We start from the raw sequence: 20,900 nt of genomic DNA, 5'->3' as shown, positions 1-20,900 counted from the left end.
GCTCCCAATTTACTCAGGAGGTCTTGTCTTTTTCTACTTTCCAGAAATGATGTATTATTATTTATTTATTTATGCTTACTTATTTATTTATTTTGTTTATTCTTAGTTTTTTGAGTCAGGGTTCTCTGTAGCTTTGGAGCCAGTTCTGGAACTTGCTCTGTAGATCAGGTTGGCCTCAAACTCAGAGATCTGCCTTCCTCTGCCTACTGAGTGCTGGGATTGAAGGCGTGCGCCAACACTGCCTGGCTATTTAAACATTTTTTGAAAATGATATGTATTTGCAAGTGTCTGCGTGTGTTTGCATACGTGAGTGCAATGACTTTGGATGCCAGAAGGGGGCACTGGATTCCCCTGGAACTAGAGTTAACAGGCTATAGTCAGTCACCTGATGGTGCAAGGAACTGCTGTCCTCTACCAAAGCAATATGCTCTAAACTGCTGAGCTATCTCTCTAGCCTTTAAACATTATTTAATATAAAAACCAAGCCAATCATGGTGGTACACGCTTTTAATCCCAGTGATTGGGAGGCAGAGGCAGGCACAGAGGCAGGCAGATTTCCGTGAGTTCGAGGCCAGCCTGGTCTACACAGTGAGTTCCAGGGCAACCAGGGCTACATAGTGAGACCCTGTCTCACGTCCTGCCCCAATATAAATAAATAGATAAGAACAAGCTGGTTGTGGTGGCATCTGGGTCGCAGTTACTTATGAAGTTGAGGCAGAGGGAGGATTGTTTGAGAGCGGACTAGGCAACAACAAGACCTAAGATTTGGAAACAAACCGATCAGCCCAGGAAGGAAGCTACCTTCAAGGCCCCCAGCTCAGTTCCCAGGACCACAAGAAAAACTAAAATAGTTGCGCAGGCTCCAACCAGACCCATAAAAACACATAAATTGACAGTTCTTTTGGGGGTCTGGGGTCTCTACCCCCTCCTCTCTCTCTCCCTCTTTCTCTCCCTCTCTTTCTGACAGGGTTTCAGCATGAAATGCAGGATGATCTGTAATTCCCTGTGTAGTCCAGGCCAGCCTCAAAATCACGGTCTCCCTGCTTCAGCCTCCTGAACCAGGCCGGTGTTATAGGCATATAGACAAATGCTGCCGTGTCGGGCTCAGAATCGGGCATTCGGAAAGCTCCCTGGTGTACCACATGTGGCAGTGCAGCCGAGGCCTGGGACCAAACAGCACTCTTTCTCAGCAGCAACAGCAATGCCACCCAGACTTCAGTGCCCACCGCAAAACTGCAAACCCAGAGAAACAAAAATGAAAGCCACGGTGAACCCTCGCCCAGCGCCGTCTTCAGGGAACACCCGCCCACTGTAAATTCCTCCTCTGAATACTTACTGTGAGCTCGCTGGCCCCAAAGCTGGGTTCTTAGAGGCAGCCTGTGAGTTTGTTTTGCCTTGTTGTCTTCAGGGAGGGTCATCAGCTTAGCCCAATAGTGACAAGAGAGGCCTGAGCAGTTGATAGTGACATACCCAAAACATGCCTTGGTGCCTGCCAGCTAAGTGAGGGCAGTGCCTGGCCTCTGGGCCAATGGAGAGTCTCCTCCATGCCGGGTCTCACCTCCCCATTCTGGCCTCCTTTCATGCCAAGACACCCAAAGGTGCAAGTCCACCGTCTCCCCACCTTGCCTCCTTGCCAGGCTTTCCCTATTGTCCCTCTGGGTCCTTGTCACTGGCCTGTCACTAAATATTTTATGTTGCTGACCTCCTTATAAAGTCAATCTAGGGCAGGGATAGGGAAGCCAGAGAGATGGCTCAGAGGTTAAGAGCACTGGCCGCTCTTCCAGAGGTTCTGAATTCAATTCCCAGCAACCACATGGTGGCTCACAGCCATCTGTAATGAGATCTGGTGCCCTCTTCTGGTGTTCAGGCATATGTGCAGGCAGAACACTGTATACATCATAAATAAACGAACCCCCAATCTGGCTCGTGTGTGTGTGTGTGTGTGTGTGTGTGTGTGTGTGCGTGTGTGTGTGTGTAGGCCACAGTATGTGTGTGAAAGGTAGAGAACAACTCTCAGGAGTTGATTCTGGACTTTTCTATCTTGTTTGGGGACAGGGTCTCTCTTGTTTCAGTTACTGGAGGGTAGACTTCATGTTATCTGGTCTATGAGCTATCAATATCTTCCATTTTGCCATAGAAATATTGAGATTACAGATGTGTAATACCACATCTGCCTACCTTCTTTCCTTTGTTCCTTCCTTTGTTCCTTCCTTCCTTCTCCCTTCCTGTTCTAGGCATCTGATCTCAGGTTATTAGGCATGTGTGGCAAAGTTCAACCACTAACCCATCTCCCTGGCCTTGTTTATTTTTTTTTAGACTTCTTTTATAGCCCAGGCTGGCCTCAAACCCATAAGCTGTCATACCCAGCTCTGGTACATTTGGGTGCTTGCGGTGCAACAGGCATTGAGGCTATAGCAGGAGGGAACATTACAATAGGAAGTACCTGGACTCTGGCCCCAAGTGCGTGGAGCTTGGCCCAAATCCCAGCTTCATACCTCTCTGCTATGGTTCCTCAGGCAAGCAAGAACACTTGTGTGAAGATCAAGTGAAGCTAAAATGGGTTTAATTAAATATCACTCATGATTTCCAGTAGCACAGATAATTTATAAAGATGGTATGAGCTGCAGGTAGCGGTCACGTAACCATGCAGCTGAAACAGGAACTCTGGGGGCCAGTGAAATTGCGTTGGCCAGTAAAAGAGGCCCAGGTAAAGGCTCCGTGTGAGGCACATGCCTGAGGCCCCAGAACTTCTGAGGCAGAGGCAGGGAGATCCCCAGTATGAGGCCAGTAGACATTCCATACTGGGTTCCAGCTTGGGTTACACAGCAAGACCCTATTTCAAAGAGAGGAGGAGGAAAGAGATGCAGGAACTGGAGGAGGAGGAAGGGGAGAAGAAATGGAGAAGGTACAGAGTCACAGCGCCTTCAGGATCAGGATACGTTGGTCTGTCAAGTCCTAAAATCCCTCCAGTTGTGTTCATCTGGCAACTGTACTTTTGGAGAAACTGGCCCTGAAATGGGAACAGGCTTGCCCAAGACAAATCAGAGCTCAAAGTCAGGTCCCTCTGAATTTAACTCATGTATATCTGAAGTTTTCAACACACACAGACATGTATTGGACTCCTACAAAGGCTAGATGGCCTTTTCTGCCTCGATGACAGCTGGGGGTGGGTTGGGGTGGCTCCGCCTCCCCTTCATTGGAGATACAGCAAGGGAGATGGCAGGGGTGTAGGACATCCATGGGGATCTTCATGTATGGAGCAGGCATTCCATGAGTAAACGCCTCACAACTGAGGGAAAGCAGAAACATCCACTTTGTCCTTGCGGGATGCTCCGAGACCTCTGACTCCGTCCACACCCTCCAGTTAAGCCTCCCTTTACTCTCTTACAAGGATTCCTAGTGGGCCCTGGGGTCAGAGGGTGAGTGATCAACCCAGCCCTGCCGTATCAGCATGCTGCGGGTTTGAACCTGGTCGTAGAGGCCCAGCAACTCTCTATGGCCTCCGTAAGAAATAGAGAAACAAAGGAATGGAGGAGTGAGGGGATGAAAAAGAAATGGGTGGGGAAATGAAAGAAGAAAGAATGAATGATGAATATTTGTCTGCATTCCTGCATTGTTTTGGGGGTGCTGGGTGCTGGGGATTGAACTCAGAACTTTGAGCATGTTAAGCATACACAATCCCCGTGCTCCCCAGTTGTGTTTTTTTTTTCTTTTTAATGGAATAGTTAATGCATGCATATGTTCAATCAGGTGCATTAGAGTTATTAAAATCTTTATATCCACCTCTAAACTATGACAACAATTTACCGGTGACTTGTAATTATGGAGACCATCGGTTCTTGGCCTCCGTTGTCTATGGGACATCCCCCAGGAGCACTGAAAATCATTTATTTTTTTCACTCTGAGCAGCTCCCTGGATGATTTTGATGTTCCTTCCTTCACTTCCAACCATCACCTCCTCTACTTCCTGACTCTGGGTAATGACTGGTCTTTTTATTTTATTTTACTTTATTTTTAAAAAGAAAACACTATTTTCTTTTTCATTTTACATACTAATACCCAAACTGGCCTTGCCCTGTAGTCAGATTGATGAGTATCTTAAATGTTACCATAGAACCTTCACCCAGCAACTGATGGAAGCAGAGGCAGAGACCCGCAGTGGAGCACTGGGCTGAGCTCCCAAAGTCCAGCTGAAGAGTGGGAGGAGTGAGAATATGAGCGAAGAGGTCAAGACCATGATGGGGATACCCACTGAAACAGTTTACAGACTGGTCTTGGCTGTCCCTTTTCCCTACTTCAAGGACTAGCAACACTTGCTGTCGATTTCCCTCCCACCACGAGGGGGCGCCAGAATAAAATCCCCCACTACTTCCTTTTCCAGGCGAGCGGCGGTGTCGCGCTACAAGTACTTTGGCCTTCGCGGCGCTCCGTGGTCTGGGCAACCGACCGGGAAACGGCTGGCGTCGCTGCCCCGGGCGCCGCGGGACTCTCGAGTCCGGTGAGCGCGTGCTCGAGCTTAGGCTGACGACTCTTCGCAAACTCAAGAGAAGCACGAGTCAGAGGTTAGGCTGGGCCGAGGGGCAGGACGAGGCGTCCTCTATCGTCGCAGGTTAGAGGGGTCCGGGGGACCGACCTGACTCGGGTGCCGCGCGGGACCTGTAAAAAGTTGTATGTCAGGTGCTTGGCACATACTGATCTTTACATCATTGTCTCTGGTTATTTTTGTTGCTTTTGAGACAGGTTAGCTTTGAACTCCTGGACTCAAGCTATGTCTTCCTGCGTCGGCCTCCAAAGTACTTGGAACTGCGGGGGCATGCCCCTGAGACCTGCTTGCCCCCTGTAATTTTATGCAGAATGTAAAAATCCTCAGTTGCCTACCCCAGCCATGTCAGGACAATTCTTGTGTCTGTAACGTCCCTGACAATGGCTGGTCCAGGTTTATTTAAATTGATAATTTGCAGCCCTAGTGGCGCATCATTAAAACATGCTGGCATGGGCCTCGTTCTAAAGTTTCGGTCATCCAGTTGCTCTAGGGTGGGAATGTGGGTCTTAAAGTTGTTCAAAAGGTGCAGCCAAAGGTCGAGCGCCCCTCATAAAAGAGAGGAGACTATTCAAGTATTCAAGTGAGGGTTCCTGGGTTTGCAGCTGGCTCAGTTTCTGCCCACTGATGCCCCTTCAGATGGCGCTCCCCACGCTGCCCTCTTATTGGTCCAGCCGGAGACCCCAGGATCAGACTGTAGCTCGCCAGCGAGAGCAGGAGGCCCAACTTCGCCAGCAGTGGGAACAGAACAGCCGTTATTTCAGGACTTCGAATTTCCACAGCTCCAAACAGGCGCAATGGAGCTCCGAGACCTCCTACCAGAGGAGGCAAGTATCTGTGTGTCCTGCTCGCTGGTTCCTATCGCTAGCTGCTCATGGGATGCGGCCTCAGGACCTAGGGACTGTGACTTATGACAGCATGAGTAATCCACATGGCGATGCTATTCTAGCTGGAAAATGGGGTGTATGGGAGAAAATAATCAGTGAGATAGCATGCATTTTGAAAACTAAAATGTATGCAGAGCAGTCGTGTTCTCTGTAGGTGTGTGTGTTTAAATACACACCCCTCCCCAGTTTATGTAGAAATGCATATGAAACTGTGGCCTGGGTGTGGCTGATGAACAGTGGGCTTCTTACCTAGCATGCACGCCTACCAGCGTGAGAAGATGAAGGAGGAGAAGAGGATGAGTCTGGAGGCCCGGCGTGAGAGACTCAGGCGGCTTGTGCTAGAGGAGCAGGACCTGCTGGCCGCTGAGCTGGAAGGGCTGAGTTTGAGCATGAGCCTGCGGGAACAGAGAATCCGGGAACAGCACAGGGATCTGAAGTCAGCCCGGGAAGAGCGAAGGAAACTGGTACCTAGCCTTGGTTAGAGTGAGAGTGTTCATGGCGTGAGCGGATGGTTGCATCTGTGGGGTTATTCTTGGGAGCCTTGGTCAGATGAGATGACCAGGTGACTCTTGAGGCCATGGGAAAAGCACTCTTTAGAGAGAAAAGGTTTATTTGGACTCATGGTTTTAGAGGGTGTCAAGCCATCATTATGGGGAAGGCATGGAGTCCATGCCCACTGGCGCTCACATCATGTTGATTCAGGAAGCAGAGGGCACTTTGGAAGGAGGGTTTAGTCTATAACCTTCAAAGACATGCCACCAGCTAGTTCCTCACCCCTTAAAGGTACCCCAGCTTCTCTGAATAGTGCCACACGCTGGGGAGCTATTGTTTTTGCTGTTGGTTTTGTTGTTTTGAACTAAGTCTATGCAGTCCTGGTTTGCCTGGAACATTCTTTGTAGACCACCCTGGCCTCAAAGTCACACTTCTTCACGCCAGGATCTAAGGTGAATAACCTACCTGGCTGGGAACAAGCATCTAAAATGTGAAGCCTGGAGAACAGATTCAGCCATTAAAGATTTGTACAAGGTGGGGAGGATAGCCATGTCTTGTCGGCACTTAGCATGTAGTTAGGTGTTTCAACAATGATTGTCTCACAACAGACAGACATCAGCGGTTGTCGAGCCCACGGGCTTGGATATCTTTGCACATCTGGCCTGGTGCTGAAGTCTGGGAGGATTTTTCTTCCCTCTTTCCTTCCTTCCTTCCTTCCTTCCTTCCTTCCTTCCTTCCTTCCTTCCTTTCTTTCTTTCTTTCTTGCCTGATTAATTTATGGTTTTCTGTTTGTAAGAAGTTGGAGTTAATACCAACCATAGTAACCTGAGCTTGCCAGCAAGAGGGCAGACAAAAGGCCAGCTACCCCCACTTCAGTGCCTTCAAGGGGAGTGTTTGGTCTGTGGTAGCTCCTTTCTCGGCCTTATAAGTCATTGCAAGTGATTCTTCCTTCCTCTGCTCAGTTCTGTGGCCCCACAGAAGTCTGGGGACATTATTTTATCTCAAGTGGCTATGGTAACTAGTGTCTGTGTGTTTCAACTTGCCATGTATTTGGAGATTCCCAGAAGGGACCAAGTTATATCATCAGATCTTAACTCTTGGTCCATTCTGCTGTGATGTCCTATCCCCAGACTTGTGTGTATAAGGAAAGCAGACTTAAGTGGCTGATTGTTGACATTGCTGGATGGATAAGGTCATGGCCTCAGCTGACTTCTTTTGTCTTTGTAAGTGAATGGATTTGAACAGCGATGTCAGGTGTCCTTCTGTGTTTTCTTGATAGATTGCTGAACAACTTTTATATGATCACTGGAAAAAAAACAACCACAAACTTCGAGAGGTAAGAATTAAGAGCCTTGCATTGCTTTGCCCAGGTAGGGGATAGTGCGCTTTCAGATTTTTTTGTTTATTTTGCTTTGTTTTGTTTGGTTTTGGTTTTTCGAGACAGGGTTTCTCTGTATTAGCTCTGGCTGTCCTGGATCTCACTCTGTAGACCAGGCTGGCCTCAAACTCACAGAGATCCGCCTCCACCTACTCTGCCTCCCGAGTGCTGGGATTAAAGGCGTGCACCACTGCACTAGCTTTTGTTTGGTTTTGAATCTGGATTTGTGCTGGGTTGATACAGAGGAAGAAAGATCACCAGGCAGATGGTCTGGCTGGACAGCACTGAGCAGTGGCCGTGAACTCTGCTGCACACATTGCCATTGGGATATGTTCTTTGACCCCAGAACTCTTCCCAACAGGCTGCAGAAACCTGGGTAGGTGGGTTCAGGACATCTCTAAGAGCAGCTTCTGAAGGAGAGGAGTGTACAAGGATGCTGTCTTTAGTTCTGTAGTAAAGAGTGAAGAAAGGGGCTTCTGGGTGGAGGTGGCTGGAAGAACTGGCCTGTGGTGCAAGAACAGAGCCAGGAAGCTGGAAAGGGCCAGATGGGACTGTGGTACACAGTTGCATCCTGGGGCAGCCCTGCACAGCTGCATCCTGGGGCACCCCTGCACAGCTGCGTCCTGGGGCACCCCTGCACAGCTGCGTCCTGGGGTACTCTTTTTGGCAGCATTGTTGGAGTTAGCTGGGCCAGTGTGTGTGTGCGCGCGCTGCTGTTGGGCTCCTAAAGTGAAGGCCCAGACTGGGATGAAGGAGACAGGAGTCTGAGACCTGGGGACAGAGGGAGAATGTCTTGGTTTGGATCACTGAGCAGAGACTGGCTGGAGGATGTTAAGCCTGTTGCTGATAATGTTTATACATTTCAGCAGTGTTTGGTTCTGTCATTTTATGTACCTTCTTATGTCTTGAAGTTGTCAGTAGCAATTTCCAGGTGAGATGGGCTCAGCAGGTAAAGGTGTTTGCTGCCAAACCTGGTGACCTGAGTTTCATCCCAGGAACAACAGGATAAAAGGAGAGACCCAACTCCCACAAGTTGTCCTCTGATCTACACACACACACACACACGTATATGCACACTAAATAAAAAATGTAAAAAATACTAAAAAATAAGAAAGCTAAGTGGGATGGTTCACTCTTTTTTGTTTTTGTTTTGAGACAGGGTCTTACTATGTAGCCCTGGCTAGCCTGGAACTCCTTATGTAGAGCAAGCTGGCCTCGAACACACAGATCCTCTGCCTCCTAAGTGCTGGGCTTAAAGGCTCTTGCCACCATCCACCAGGCTCTGGTTCACTCCTTTAATCTCAGCACTGAGGAGGAGGCAGAGGCAGGCAGGTCTGTGAGTTCAAGGCCAGCCTGATCTAAGCTACTACTTTGTTAGGGACGTTTTGGTGACCCGAGCTCAGGGCTGGCTCTGCTCCATTGAGCCGTCTCCTGGGCTCCTTTGAAATTGCAGTTCCTGAGAAATGCGTCCTGCTCATCCGGGGCTCTGGTTGTAAACTGGGCTTAGAAGCAGCTGGTCCTTTGGTTTCCTACCTGCTGAGTGTGCAGATTGGTTTTGTTGTTGGTGATTTTATGGATTACTGTGTGTGTGAGGGACACAAGTGTGCTCTGGCGACTGTGTGGAGGTCATTTCTCTCCTCCCACCTCGCTGAGGCAGCCTTTGTCTTCTTTCTGCCACTCAGCCGAGCACTCCCAGCTTGAGGCGGTTCTCTCGCTTCCGCCTCCCCCTTACCACAGAGATGCGAGGAGCACACACACACACACACACACACACACACAAATGCCCCCTTACCACAGAGATGTGAGGAGCACACACACACACACACACACACACACGAGCCCCCTTACCACAGAGATGTGAGGAGCACACACACACACACACACACACACGAGCCCCCTTACCACAGAGATGTGAGGAGCACACACACACACACACGAGCCCCCTTACCACAGAGATGTGAGGAGCACACACACACACACACGAGCCCCCTTACCACAGAGATGTGAGGAGCACACACACACACACAAATGCCCCCTTACCACAGAGATGTGAGGAGGACACACACACACGCCCCCTTACCACAGAGATGCGAGGAGCACACACACACACAAATGGCCCCTTACCACAGAGATGTGAGGAGCACACACACGAGTCCCCTTACCACAGAGATGTGAGGAGCACACACACACACGCGAGCCCCCTTACCACAGAGATGCGAGGAGCACACACGCACACACACACACACACGCCCCCTCATCCTGTGTTTCACATAGTCAGGTTTGCAGGGTTCTTTTACACCTTGAGTGTCTCACTGGCCCTCAGACTGTTCTCCTTGGGGTCGCCTTTCACTTGAAGCTCACAGAGTCATGGTTAGGTTCCAGCAGACGGCACAGACAGCCTCAAGTCACCTCAGTCTCACACAAGCCCACAGGGAAATTAATATTCTCTCTTTCTCATCCTTAGGTTGAGTTGGACCTTCACAAGAAGCACGTGATAAATTCTTGGGCAACACAGAAAGAAGAAAAAAAACAGGTGTGTGATGTGTGACCCTTCCGTGCTGTGCTGTGGCTCCCTCCCCACCTCTCACTGGGTCTTGTTTCTATGCTTTTGTCTAGATGAGCAGCAGGCGCCTGCCCCAATGCTTGCTGCACCTGCCCCAATGCTTGCTGCATATGCAGCCTGAATATTTGCTTTGTGTGTGCCCACATGCATATTCATGGATGTGTCTGTGTGTACAGGTGTGTGCATGCCTGTGTAGGTGAGTATGCAGGTGTGTGTATGTGCATGTGTGGGTGTGTATTCAGGTGTGTGCATGCAGGTGTGTGTATGTGCATGTGTGGGTGTGTATGCAGGTGTGTGCATGCATGTGTGTGTAGGCATGTATGCAGGTATATGCATGCATGTGTGGGTGTGTTTGTAGGTGTGTGAATGTGCATGTGTGGGTGTGTATGCAGGTGTGTGCCTGTGCACATGTGGGTGTGTGTGCAGGTATGTGCATGTGGCAGTCAGTGGAGAACCTCAGGTGATGGTCCCCAGGAGCCAGCCACCTTTTTTGAGATAAGGTCTCTCAGTGTTCTGTAGCTTTCCCAGTGGACTACTGAGGACCTACAGGGACTCACCAGTTTCCATTTCCCTGGGACTGAGACTATAAGCATGTGCCACTTTGACCAGCTTTTCTTTTTTTTGTTCATTTGTTTTTTGTTTTTTTGAGATAAGGTTTCTCTGTAGTTTTGGAGCCTGTCCTGGAACTCGCTCTGTAGACCAGACTGGCCTCGAACTCACAGAGATCCACCTGCCTCTGCCTCCCGAATGCTGGGATTAATGGCGTGTGCCACCACCACCCGGCTTTGACCAACTTTCTTTAATTAAAATCTTTTGAAAAGTTATTCTTCAGTGTATGGGCATTTTGCCTGCTGTGTCTGGTGCCTGTGGAGGCCAGAATAGGGTGTTGGATCCTTTGGAACTGAAGTTACAGACTGCTGTGAGCTTCCATGTAGGTTCTGGGAATTGAAGCCATCTCTCCAGCGCCAAGATTCTAATTATTACGTACTTTTTCTTTTTTTGTAATGTGTTTGAGTGTGTACCACATGTGTAATGGTGTCTGAGAGGCCAGGCGAGGACATCAGATCACCGGGAGGTGGAGCTCCTGGTGACTGTGGGAGCCTGATGTGGGTGCTGGGAACTGAACTCTGCTCATCCTCTGGAAGAGCAGAGGAGCCCTTAACTGTGGAGCCATCTCTCTGGCCACAGCATCATAAACCCACATCCCAGGCAAGCAACCCTGGGTTATCGCAGTTCCTCTGGGGGTGAGTCCACAGCATGTGTTGATCAGTGGGGTTCCAGATTGAGCTTACCTGGGTCCTACAGCAGCTAGATGGCAGCTGGGAGCTGAGTCTCTGCTGGCTGCATGTTGATAGTGTTGCCCTCTGGTAGCAAGAAGCTGCTGAGGAGCAGGAGATCAAGCGGTTTGAAAATGAGTATGAAGCAGCTCGCAGGGAAGCCATGGAACGGATGAAAGCAGAGGAGGAGAGGAGGCAGCTGGAGGGGAAGCTGCAGGCTGAAGCATTGCGTCAGCAGATGGAGGAGCTGAAGCAGAAGGAGATGGAGGTGAGGGGAGCCGCCCTGACCCGCGTGGGAATGGGCACATTTAAAAGCCGTTCTGAGATGGCAGCAGGGGTGGGGTTCTGTGCATGGTCCCCACTCTAGAGCTGGATGCTCTCCTCTTGTGTGTGCTCCTTCATGGCTCTGCTGTGACCCTCCATGGCGCGCCCAGACTTTGGGACATTAACAGCCTAGTGGCACACCTGTCCACTGGATCGGGGTTTTCCAGTGGCGCATGCTCTAGCACACTGTTTCCTGGTAGCAGGTCTGGGTCTCAGGATGGGAGCCATCAGGGATTCTGGTCCAGGAGGCTGTCTTTGACAATACTGGTTTCCTGAGTCTGCTGTTCAGACAGAGCGAGGCCTCACCTCTTTGGTCTCTGTTTCCCTTTCCTTAGCCCTGGTGTTTTAGTAACTAGAGATTGCCCATCACTAATTCTAGATCCTAGAGACAGGGCCTGAGCAAGGCTGCTGTGTCCGCTGAGGAAACAGAAGTTAGAGTAAGTGTGAACCAGTATACGGAGTCTCTCGGACTGGGCCAGGCTTGTAGGGTAGTTTAGTTAAGGTGGGACTCGGAATTCCACGGAGGGGACCAGAGATGGTGATGACCCGTGATGACCCATCTTCCTTGGGTTTACTATTGTAACCACAGGCAACCAAGCTGAAGAAGGAGCAAGAGAACCTGCTGAAACAACACTGGGAGCTGCAGAGGCTAGAGGAAGACAGAAGGCAGATGGCGGCCCTCCGGTGCAAGGCTGAGCTGGGGTGTGTGGGAAGCCTGGGCTCTTCCCGGAGGGTGGGTCTCTTGCCTTCTCAGACTTCCATGCGGTCTCCCCAGAACCAGAGGGGGTGTGGCCTAGTGGTCATGCAGGACTGAAGCTGCTTGATTTCCACCTCTAGGCGCTTCTTGAGACATCAGTACAATGCACAGCTCCATAGGCGGACCCAGCAGATCCAGGAGGAGCTGGTGAGTGAACTGACACCCTGGCAGCCTTCATCCTTTGGAAACTGTTTGCACTGCTCAGGACCTGAGCGCATCCTCGGGAGAATTAAAGCGCAGATGGGCCATCTCACGGCCTGGTCCTTAGGTGTGCTTAGTGGGAGAAACGCGGGAGGCAATGCAGACGTTAATTAAGCCAGCAGTCATTTCATAGTGTGGACACATGGGACAAAGTGCCTGATTCTGGCTCGGTGAGGCGCCGAGCAAGGGTCTTGCCCATCTCCAGAGCTGGCTGTTCTGTTCGTTCACACCCATAGAGAGGCGGTTCCTCCGGTGTTCAAGTCCCAGTGTCCTTTCAGCTGCGTTGCTTAGCACAGTTGTTTTAGCGAACACAGGTTAGGCTTCTTATTGGTAGCTGATCCTGTCATGTACTTGAATGAGCTTGTGGGTGAACACACTCAGATCTCCTGGCTGTCTGCCTCCTCCGGTCAGACCGTTAGATCTGGTGCCACTATTCTGCCCCCACCCTTGAATTCCCCTCACCTTTTTATTGTAGTGTTGACTTATGTAGACTTCCTGCCAGTGGGCATTTGGTCTCTGGTTTTCCCATTTCCAGTAGAGCTGCCGTTAGCAGTTGTGCATGTGTTTGTGTCCATGCACCGCTGTACCCTCTTCAAAGAACTGAAGCCAAATGGCGTACTAAAATGTGTTCTGCACATCCAGGGACATGTGCCTGTGGTGGCACAGGTGGTAGGCGTCACCTTAGTGGGAAACTTCTGGGCCAGTGCAGTTCCTGAAGCCGACCTCGTGGTTACCAGAAGCAATCCAGCCCCTTCCCTTCTGTCCTGAGAGTGCATCAAGCCCTGCATGGCTGCATCTGTGGGACATGCAGAAGGGGCTGAGCAGGGAGGCAGGCTCCTCTGTCTGAGCACAGCACAGAACTCACTTGGCCCCACCATCCGTGGGTCACACCCCTTCCTCCAGGAGGCAGATGGGCGGATCCTGCAGGCACTCCTGGAGAAGGAAGACGAGCTGCAGCGTGTCCAACTGGCCCGGCGGGAACAGGCCCTGGCCGATGCAGCCTGGATGAAGCAGGTCATCGAGGAGCAACTGCAGCTGGAGAAAGCTCGGGAGGCAGAGCTGCAGCTACTGCTGAGGTGAGGTACAGCTGCTGGCCTCTACTGTCCTCTGTGAGATGCCCTCAGGTCACTGGGTGACCATTTGTGTCCTCACACATCCCCCATATAGCTCCTCATCCCCAGAGAACATGTCTTTGCTAGTAGCTGATGTTATTCAGAGTGGAAGCCACTATGGCTCAGAGTAGTGAGGTGCTTATCTAAAGTCTCAAAACCACTTGAGGAGATTGCTTCCGCATAGACATATTTGTGCTTCTAAGGTCTGTGACATCAGCCTGAACCCTAATGAAGACACCCCCACCATGTTACCTTGGCTGCTCTCCATGGGGCGCAGGACTGGGACTCTGGCCTCAGCTTTGGGACCTAAAAGTCTACCTCACAGATGGAAATAGCCAAATAACAGGCGATATGCATGGATATCTGTTGCAGGGGTTTCTGTCCTGCCCGGTTCCCGCAATCATTAAGTCCCAGAGAAATCACACAGAGATCTACATTAGTTATAAACTGATTGGTCCATCAGCTCAGGCTTCTTATTAAATCTTATAACTTATATTAGCCCATTATTCTTGTCTATGCTAGCCACATTGCTCGGTACCTTATTCAGTGAGGCAGTCACATTTTGCTTCTTCTGTGGCTGGGTTGGGACTGCAGAGGAATGGGCTTTCTTCTTCCCAGAATTCTCCTGTTCTCATTGAACTGCCTTTATTTCCTGTCTGGTTGTCCTGCCTATACTTCCTGCCTGGCCACTAGCCAATCAGCATTTATTTAAAATATAATGACAGAATACAGACCATTGTCCCACACCAGATATCCAGATAGTGTTATTGGCCCTGACATTCGGCCAAGTGGTGGGTACACAGCCCTTGGAGACCCAAGGAGGTTGCTAGCTGCTGCCAGGTGAGCCAGTAGCCATTCTCAGAGGGTGGTGTTTGGGCTTGGGCACAGGTAGTGTCTTCCCCTCCTGTCTCTGGTCCTATGGTTTTATTTACCTCAGTGCTAAATGGCTGTGGTACTTTTTTTTTTTAATTTAAGGAGATGAAGTATTAAATGATGACCTAAACTACCACAGAAGTGTTGTTCTTGGTGTGGATGTGTTTGCCTGCAGCTGAGCAGCGGTGTGAGCTGTCATCCGTTCCTGCCTTTGGTGGTGGAGAACTTCTGTTGTCCCTTCTGTGTCTGTCTAGGGAGGAGGCCAAGGAGATGTGGGAAAAGAGAGAAGCAGAATGGGCTCGCGAGCAAAGTGCACGGGACAGACTGATGAATGAGGTAATTCCGCCTGAGGGACTTGGACAGCTATTTGGTCCCCACTGACCAATTCTGCTCTGGTCATCTTTTTTTTTTTTTTTTTTTGGTTTTTCGAGACAGGGTTTCTCTGTGGTTTTGGAGCCTGTCCTGGAACTAGCTCTTATAGACCAGGCTGGTCTCGAACTCACAGAGATCCGCCTGCCTCTGCCTCCCAAGTGCTGGGATTAAAGGCGTGCGCCACCACCGCCCGGCCCCTGCTCTGGTCATCTTAAGTAGCATCTAAGTCTCTGTAGGCAATGCTCAGACGTAGAGCAAGAACAAGTGGGCCATCCTTAGAGCCCTCTTCTGTCTCCTGTGGCTCGCACATGGCTTCTTAACTCCATGGGTCCTTCCCACGGTGCAGTTTGAGTTCATGCATTTTCACCAGCACATCTCTCAGCATGCATCAGCCAACACTGCGCGGCTGCAGCGGCAGCCCTTCCTCCCTCCTTGGGTGGATATTCGCTGAGGCACTTGCTGGGCACCTTCATGTAGGAGTCCATGTTCCCTGGGGCCAGCAAGCAGCAGTGTGCGAGGCACGCGGGGAACCTGGCTGGGAGCCTTTGTCGGCCCTGCCCTGACGCTGCGCTGAAGTGGGCTGGAACTCTGAATTCCGTGTGCTCGGTGTGTCGCGTGTACCCTGTGGCTCCCGGTCTTCCTCACTGCAGTTTTCCCTGGTTGTGGCCACAGTATGTGCCCCCCTTGGACAGTGCAGGTGTCAGGTGTGTCTTGTGGCTTCTTGGTTCCTGGGCCGGGGCTGCTACATCCCACTGCTCTGGGGCAAGGTCCAGGTTCCAAACAGTAGCAGGCGTTTGCTACTTGTAGCCGCAGAGGATGGCATGGCTGCACCCGTCGGCTGGGCTTGCCACTGGTGGCCGGAGGTTCCTGTACCTGTGTAGAGGGCCCCCAGTGTCCCCCTTCACACTGCTGTGCCCTGCGGGTTGCTGTCTTGGCTAGGGTTTCTATTGCTATGGTAAAATGCATGACTTAAACCAGTTTGGACAAGAAAGGGTTATTGAGGTTTAAACCTCTTGGGTCACAGTGCATCACGGAGGGCAGTCAGAGAGGATCCTGGGGCAGGAGCTGATGCGGAGGCCATGGAGGGTGCTGCTTACTGGCTTGCTCCTCCTGACTGGCTTAGCTTGCTGTGCTGTACAGTTTAGGACCATCTGCCCAGGGGTCGCACCACCCACAGTGGTGCTTCATATTCTTAAACCAGGAAATGCGCCGCTGACTGGCCTATAGGTCAACCTTGTGGCGGCATTTTCTCGACTGATACTCCTCTTCCCAGATGACTCTAGCTTTTGGAGAGTTGGAAACAAACAAAAGTAACCAGGATAGTTGGGATGTCTGGGAAAGAGCAGGGGCCCATACTGGGCCTGTGGCTCAGGTCTGCTGCCTGTGTGTGAAGACGAGGCTAGATTGGTACAGATGCGGCTGCAGCCAGTGTGAAGCTTGGACCGGTGTCTTCACCTGAAATGCAAACCTTCGTTTCCCCTTGGCCAGGTTCTGATGGGGAGGCAGCAGCAGATACAAGAAAAGATGGAGCAGAACCGGCGGGCACAAGAAGAGACCCTAAAACACAGGGAAAAACTCATCCAGAGTCTGGAGGAGGCAAGGCAGTCAGCTCAGCGTGCAAAGGAGGAGAGGGAAGAGCTGAAGTCAGCCAGGAAGCAAGAGCTGGAAGCCCAGGTGGGTGCTGAGGGTGAGGGCAGTCTCTGCAGGTCAGGACACGGGAGGTGGGGGGAGCGGGGGCGGGCAGCAGGCCCCACGAGGTTCTCAGGACACTGCAGGACAGAGCTCGAAGTTCCATGACTCAGTTCTTTGCTCACTCACATCCAAATCCCTTTTGGTGTGTTCGAATGTGGGTTTGTGTACTTGTGTGATTGCCCAAGGAGGCCAGTAGAAGGCACTGGCTTGAAGCTAAAGTCACAGGCAGGTGAGAGCCACTCACCTGAGCTTGCTAGGAAGTGAACTCGGCTCATCTGTAAGGACAGTCTATTCTAACTGCAGAGCCGTGTCTCTGTGGCACAGGCTCTATTCTGGTTCCCTAGTCTCTGTGGGGACCATGCTGATGTCACGGTTACTTTTTCCTACCCCCTTGCTTTCCAAACACACGGCTGCATACAGAGTTTTTCCAAGGTCCACAGCACTGGCTCCATGACCTCAGGTGCCCATCCTGGCTGCTGGCACTTGCCATCTGCCTCCTTGCTCAGAGGCAGGGCTCTGCCCCGTGGGCCTTGTCTCTAGTGACTCTGTTCTTGGTATCCAGGTCGCAGAGCAACAGCTCCAGGCTTGGGAAGCAGCCCAGCAGGCGGAGGAGGAAGAGGAGGAGGTCAGGAGGGCGGAACAGCTCTCCGATGCTCTGCTACAACAGGAGGCCAAGACCATGGCCGAGGAGGGCTACCGGCCCAAGGTAGGCGCCCGCCAGGTGACTGGCCACCACAGCCCCATCCTATGTCTGTCTTCCCACTGCTTATAGACTCAGTACAAAGGCCATTCCTTGACTGGGCCTCAAATGGTCCTCGTGGTTTTGCTCTGGTTCCTGCTGCTTCCTCCTTTGCAAAGACAGAGGGTCTGATCGCTGGTCTTGTACCTGTCCACCCTGTTGGACAAAGTATGATCTAGAAGAATGATGGCCATAGCTGATGAGAGGTGACAACAGGACCAGGTCCCAGTTGCCCAGTGAAGCCAGGAGACGGAGACACCGACTTAGCTGCCTCCCCTTTCCCTCTGCTTCCTCTCTTTCTATGCATTTTACATGTTGTTCCCGAGTGACTTGGGGCACCTCGGAGGCTGCCGTGCCTGTTGTGAGGGACCTGCTGACTAGGCTCTCTGGAGCCCATGGAGGGACTCTCGGGCCACCTGGCCTCTGGCGTTCTGAGGGGTGTGTGCTGCAGAGGAAGAGGGTTGACTGCTTCCCTGCCAGAGAGGGAGTGGCTGGGGTAGAGTAAGAGTTCCGCCAGCAGAGGGCTCCGAGCACAGGGAAGAACATTTCCAGCTGGCCAGGGCCAGAGCTTCACAGGGCACGCGAGTGCCTCACTTGTGGCTCAGAGTCAGGACTTTCTCAGCCGGAAGTGAAAGCTTAGTCATGTGCTCGTAACAGAGCAAGAGGTCAGTTCCCAGAGTTGCAGACTGTTGATCTGATAAATTGTATGCTTTCTTTTTCAGCCTTATGGACACCCCAAAATTGCCTGGGACTGATGTTAAGCACACGGAAGCATGCCAACTTGATAGAAAGCTCCAGACATTTGTACAGTGCTTGTTCTGGCCAGGGCTCAGGGTGCTGCTGGGTAGTTTGGCCAGGCCTGTTCAGCACATCATGGTCCAGCTAGATGTCAAGATGCCTTAGATGTGCAGTACCCGTAAGGACCCTCCCCTGCTCTCCTCACCCAGACAGGTCTTACAGACAGACTCATGTTTACAGCACTGTCCAGAGGTTGGATAGTGCTTTTTAAATAGATTTTAGAGCTACTAAGAGCAAGTGGTATTCCCAGGACGGGATGTGTAGGTTCCCCTTGTCATGCCTGCACATGTCAGCGCTAGGGAGGACCAGCCAGAGAGAGGAGGGAGCCTGTCAGGCTTTAAAGTTGCTGTTTAATAGGTTGTTCTGTTGAAGGGAGACTTGGAGGTCTGTGTGCAGTTATTTCAGTTATTAGTTGCGGAGCCCCAAAGGATCATGTGTGTTTGTGGAGGAGCCTGGCAGCCTGGGCGTCAGGAAAAAACAGCGACAAAGAAACTCCTTGTTCTGGAAGTGCTGAGAATTCCCGTGGAGCTGGGGTGTGGAAGGCTTCCCTGGCAGCCTATGGTCCTCAGTCCAGCCCCAGCCCCAGTTCCAGCAGAAAGAAACGAACCCCACAGAGCATTAGAACACATGCCACCCCGAAAAGAGTCTTCAAGGTCACCTGGTGGGCGAGCCTGGTAAAGGCAGGGGCGACACTATGTCCTCCAGAGTCTGGGGAAGGCCTGTGTGTAGCCCTGTGGGAATTATGTGCCCAGAGGAGCCTGTGACCCTGGAGAACCACAGGTCAGCCCATCCCCTGCTGCTGGACCCCTGTCCAGTTCCCAACTCACTTCTGCAGACAAGCTGTGATCTTGGTAGCATCGGTGGTATCTTTATGACTTGTACTTTTCCATGCCCTTCCTCTGGGATTCAGTTTTCTTATTGTTTTCAAGATTCCATACCTCAGTACACTCTAGCTGATTATAGGGCATTGTCTGTGGTTACAGAAACAGCCCAGGTACGAGGGCTGCGTGGCTTTCCTCCCTCCCACTGTGCAACCCCATCCTGTCCCCTCATTGCTCACTGTGGTTCTCAGATGTGGCCCCTGAGCAACATTTTCATTAGGCACTTGTGAGTTACCTGCCTTTTCAAATGCTCACTAATTGTGAACTAAAGCACAGGCTGTCACTGCTGTAGGAGGGTACTTAGGAGGCCAGTGCAGACAGCCGCATCACGGGTCTTTCCCTGGTCACATTTCATAGGTTCCATTCACTTTTCTTGTGAAAGTGATATTCTCGCCCTTTATTTTTTTTGTTTTTGAGACACTGTTTTTCTGTGTAGCCTTGGCTGTCCTGGAACTTAACTTTATATAGATCAGGCTGGCCTCGAACTCACAGAGATCTTCCTGCCTCTGCTTCTGAAGTCATGGGATTACAGGAGTGCGCCACTTGCCTGGCTTTTCCCCCATATTTCTATGGGAACCACAGAATATCACTAATGGTTGTCTACTGCTCCAAGCTAGACCCCAAGTGGCCAGACACTGCACAGGGGTGATTGAAGGTTTATCGGACAAACATTGTTTTTTTCTAGAATTAAAATGATGTCCCACTAGTTCTCTATGTTGTTGTATGATCATTTGTTTGTGCACGCATGCGTACGTGTATATGTATATACACACGTACTTTTGTGTGATGGCGTGCAGGTGGGGTTAGAGGACACCTGTGTGCAGTCACCTCTCTCCTACCCTTTATGAAGGTCCCGGGATTCAACTGGAGCCATCAGGCTTGTGTGGCAAGTGCCTTTAACTGCTGAGCTGCCTCGCTGGCCCCTGTTTTTTTTATTTTTATTTTTTTAAATATTTATTTATTATATATACAATATTCTGTCTGTGTGTATGCCTGCAGGCCAGAAGAGGGCACCAGACCTCATTCCAGATGGTTGTGAGCCACCATGTGGTTGCCGGGAATTGAACTCAGGACCGTTGGAAGAGCAGGCAATGCTCTTAACCGCTGAGCCATCTCTCCAGCGCCCCCCCTCCCGTTTTTAAAAATGTTTTAAACATTTCCCCCACAAACGGAATTGAGCTGCTTTTTCTGAATTCAGAGCTGTTTTGTATTTGCTGACAGCTCATGCCTCTAACTGCCAGTGTGTTTGTAGTTGTGCACAGTCACACCGAGGGCAGCAGTGTCCTGCGAGAGGTGTGAGACTTAACCATTGTGCAGATGGACTTCTGCAAGCCAACACTGGCCCCTAGTACAGTCCTCCATGCCTGCTACTGACATGTCATTGTGTAGCAAGCACATGGCCCTGTTTAACTTAAAATGAGGCAAGATTCCTTCAGTAGGTTCCTCTCCCATTCTGTAGTAGAGATGGGTTGCAGCCACTGTGGCCACGGAGGGAGGGGTACTATACAGCCTGTCCTCTGTGCTGCTCCCAGCCGCAGCTCCCTAGGGAAGAACCCTGGCAGGACTCAGACAGTGGGGTTAGCCACAGACACATGGACAGCAGTGCGTGAGACCGACCATGGTGCCACAGGAAGGCGACACAGCCATCCTCTTTGTTTTCTTTTGGTCTATTGAGACCAGGTTTCTGTGTAGCCTTGGCTGTCCTGGAACTCTGCAGATGAGTCAGAGCCCACCTGCCTCTGCCTCACCTGTCTGGGATTAAAGGTGTGTAGGGTGTGACACCACTGCTTGGCCACAGCCCGGTTTATGGACAGAAAGTGTTTTCCTGCCATCTAGGTTTTAGGTAGCTTTCAGTTCATGACATGAGCATCACTTGCAGGCCTATTGTGATGCTTTTGAAAAACACTGGCCCTTACAGTTAGTTCTCCATGGCTTGGAATTCAGCCATGTGGAGTTTGACATCATTGTCTTTCAGGAGGGGGACATTATTTTTATGATCACCAGGACACAGACA

At 51.0% G+C, this 20,900-nt stretch overlaps 1 protein-coding gene across 4 annotated transcripts; it reads left to right on the top strand.

Annotated features, from left to right (window-relative positions):
* Positions 1–4,421: 4,421 nt before the first annotated feature.
* Positions 4,422–19,661, top strand: Tchp (trichoplein keratin filament binding). 4 transcript variants are annotated; one of them, XM_057766057.1, is made up of 13 exons: positions 4,422–4,498; positions 5,180–5,367; positions 5,681–5,891; positions 7,199–7,255; positions 9,762–9,830; positions 11,232–11,405; positions 12,051–12,163; positions 12,299–12,365; positions 13,323–13,495; positions 14,659–14,740; positions 16,265–16,450; positions 17,031–17,174; positions 17,930–19,661. In XM_057766057.1, exons 2-13 carry the CDS (start codon positions 5,180–5,182, stop codon positions 17,960–17,962), a joined length of 1,497 nt encoding a protein of 498 aa, XP_057622040.1. In that variant the 5' UTR covers positions 4,422–4,498; the 3' UTR covers positions 17,963–19,661. The 4 variants fall into 4 exon arrangements, with proteins under 4 accessions (XP_057622040.1, XP_057622038.1, XP_057622039.1 ...); XM_057766055.1 differs by having other exon boundaries at positions 4,422–4,562; XM_057766056.1 differs by having other exon boundaries at positions 4,422–4,609.
* Positions 19,662–20,900: the final 1,239 nt, after the last annotated feature.

The sequence above is a fragment of the Chionomys nivalis genome, chromosome 3 (genome assembly GCF_950005125.1).
Source record: "Chionomys nivalis chromosome 3, mChiNiv1.1, whole genome shotgun sequence".
NCBI lineage: Eukaryota > Metazoa > Chordata > Mammalia > Rodentia > Cricetidae > Chionomys > Chionomys nivalis.
This window is presented reverse-complemented; position numbering and strand designations above follow the sequence as displayed.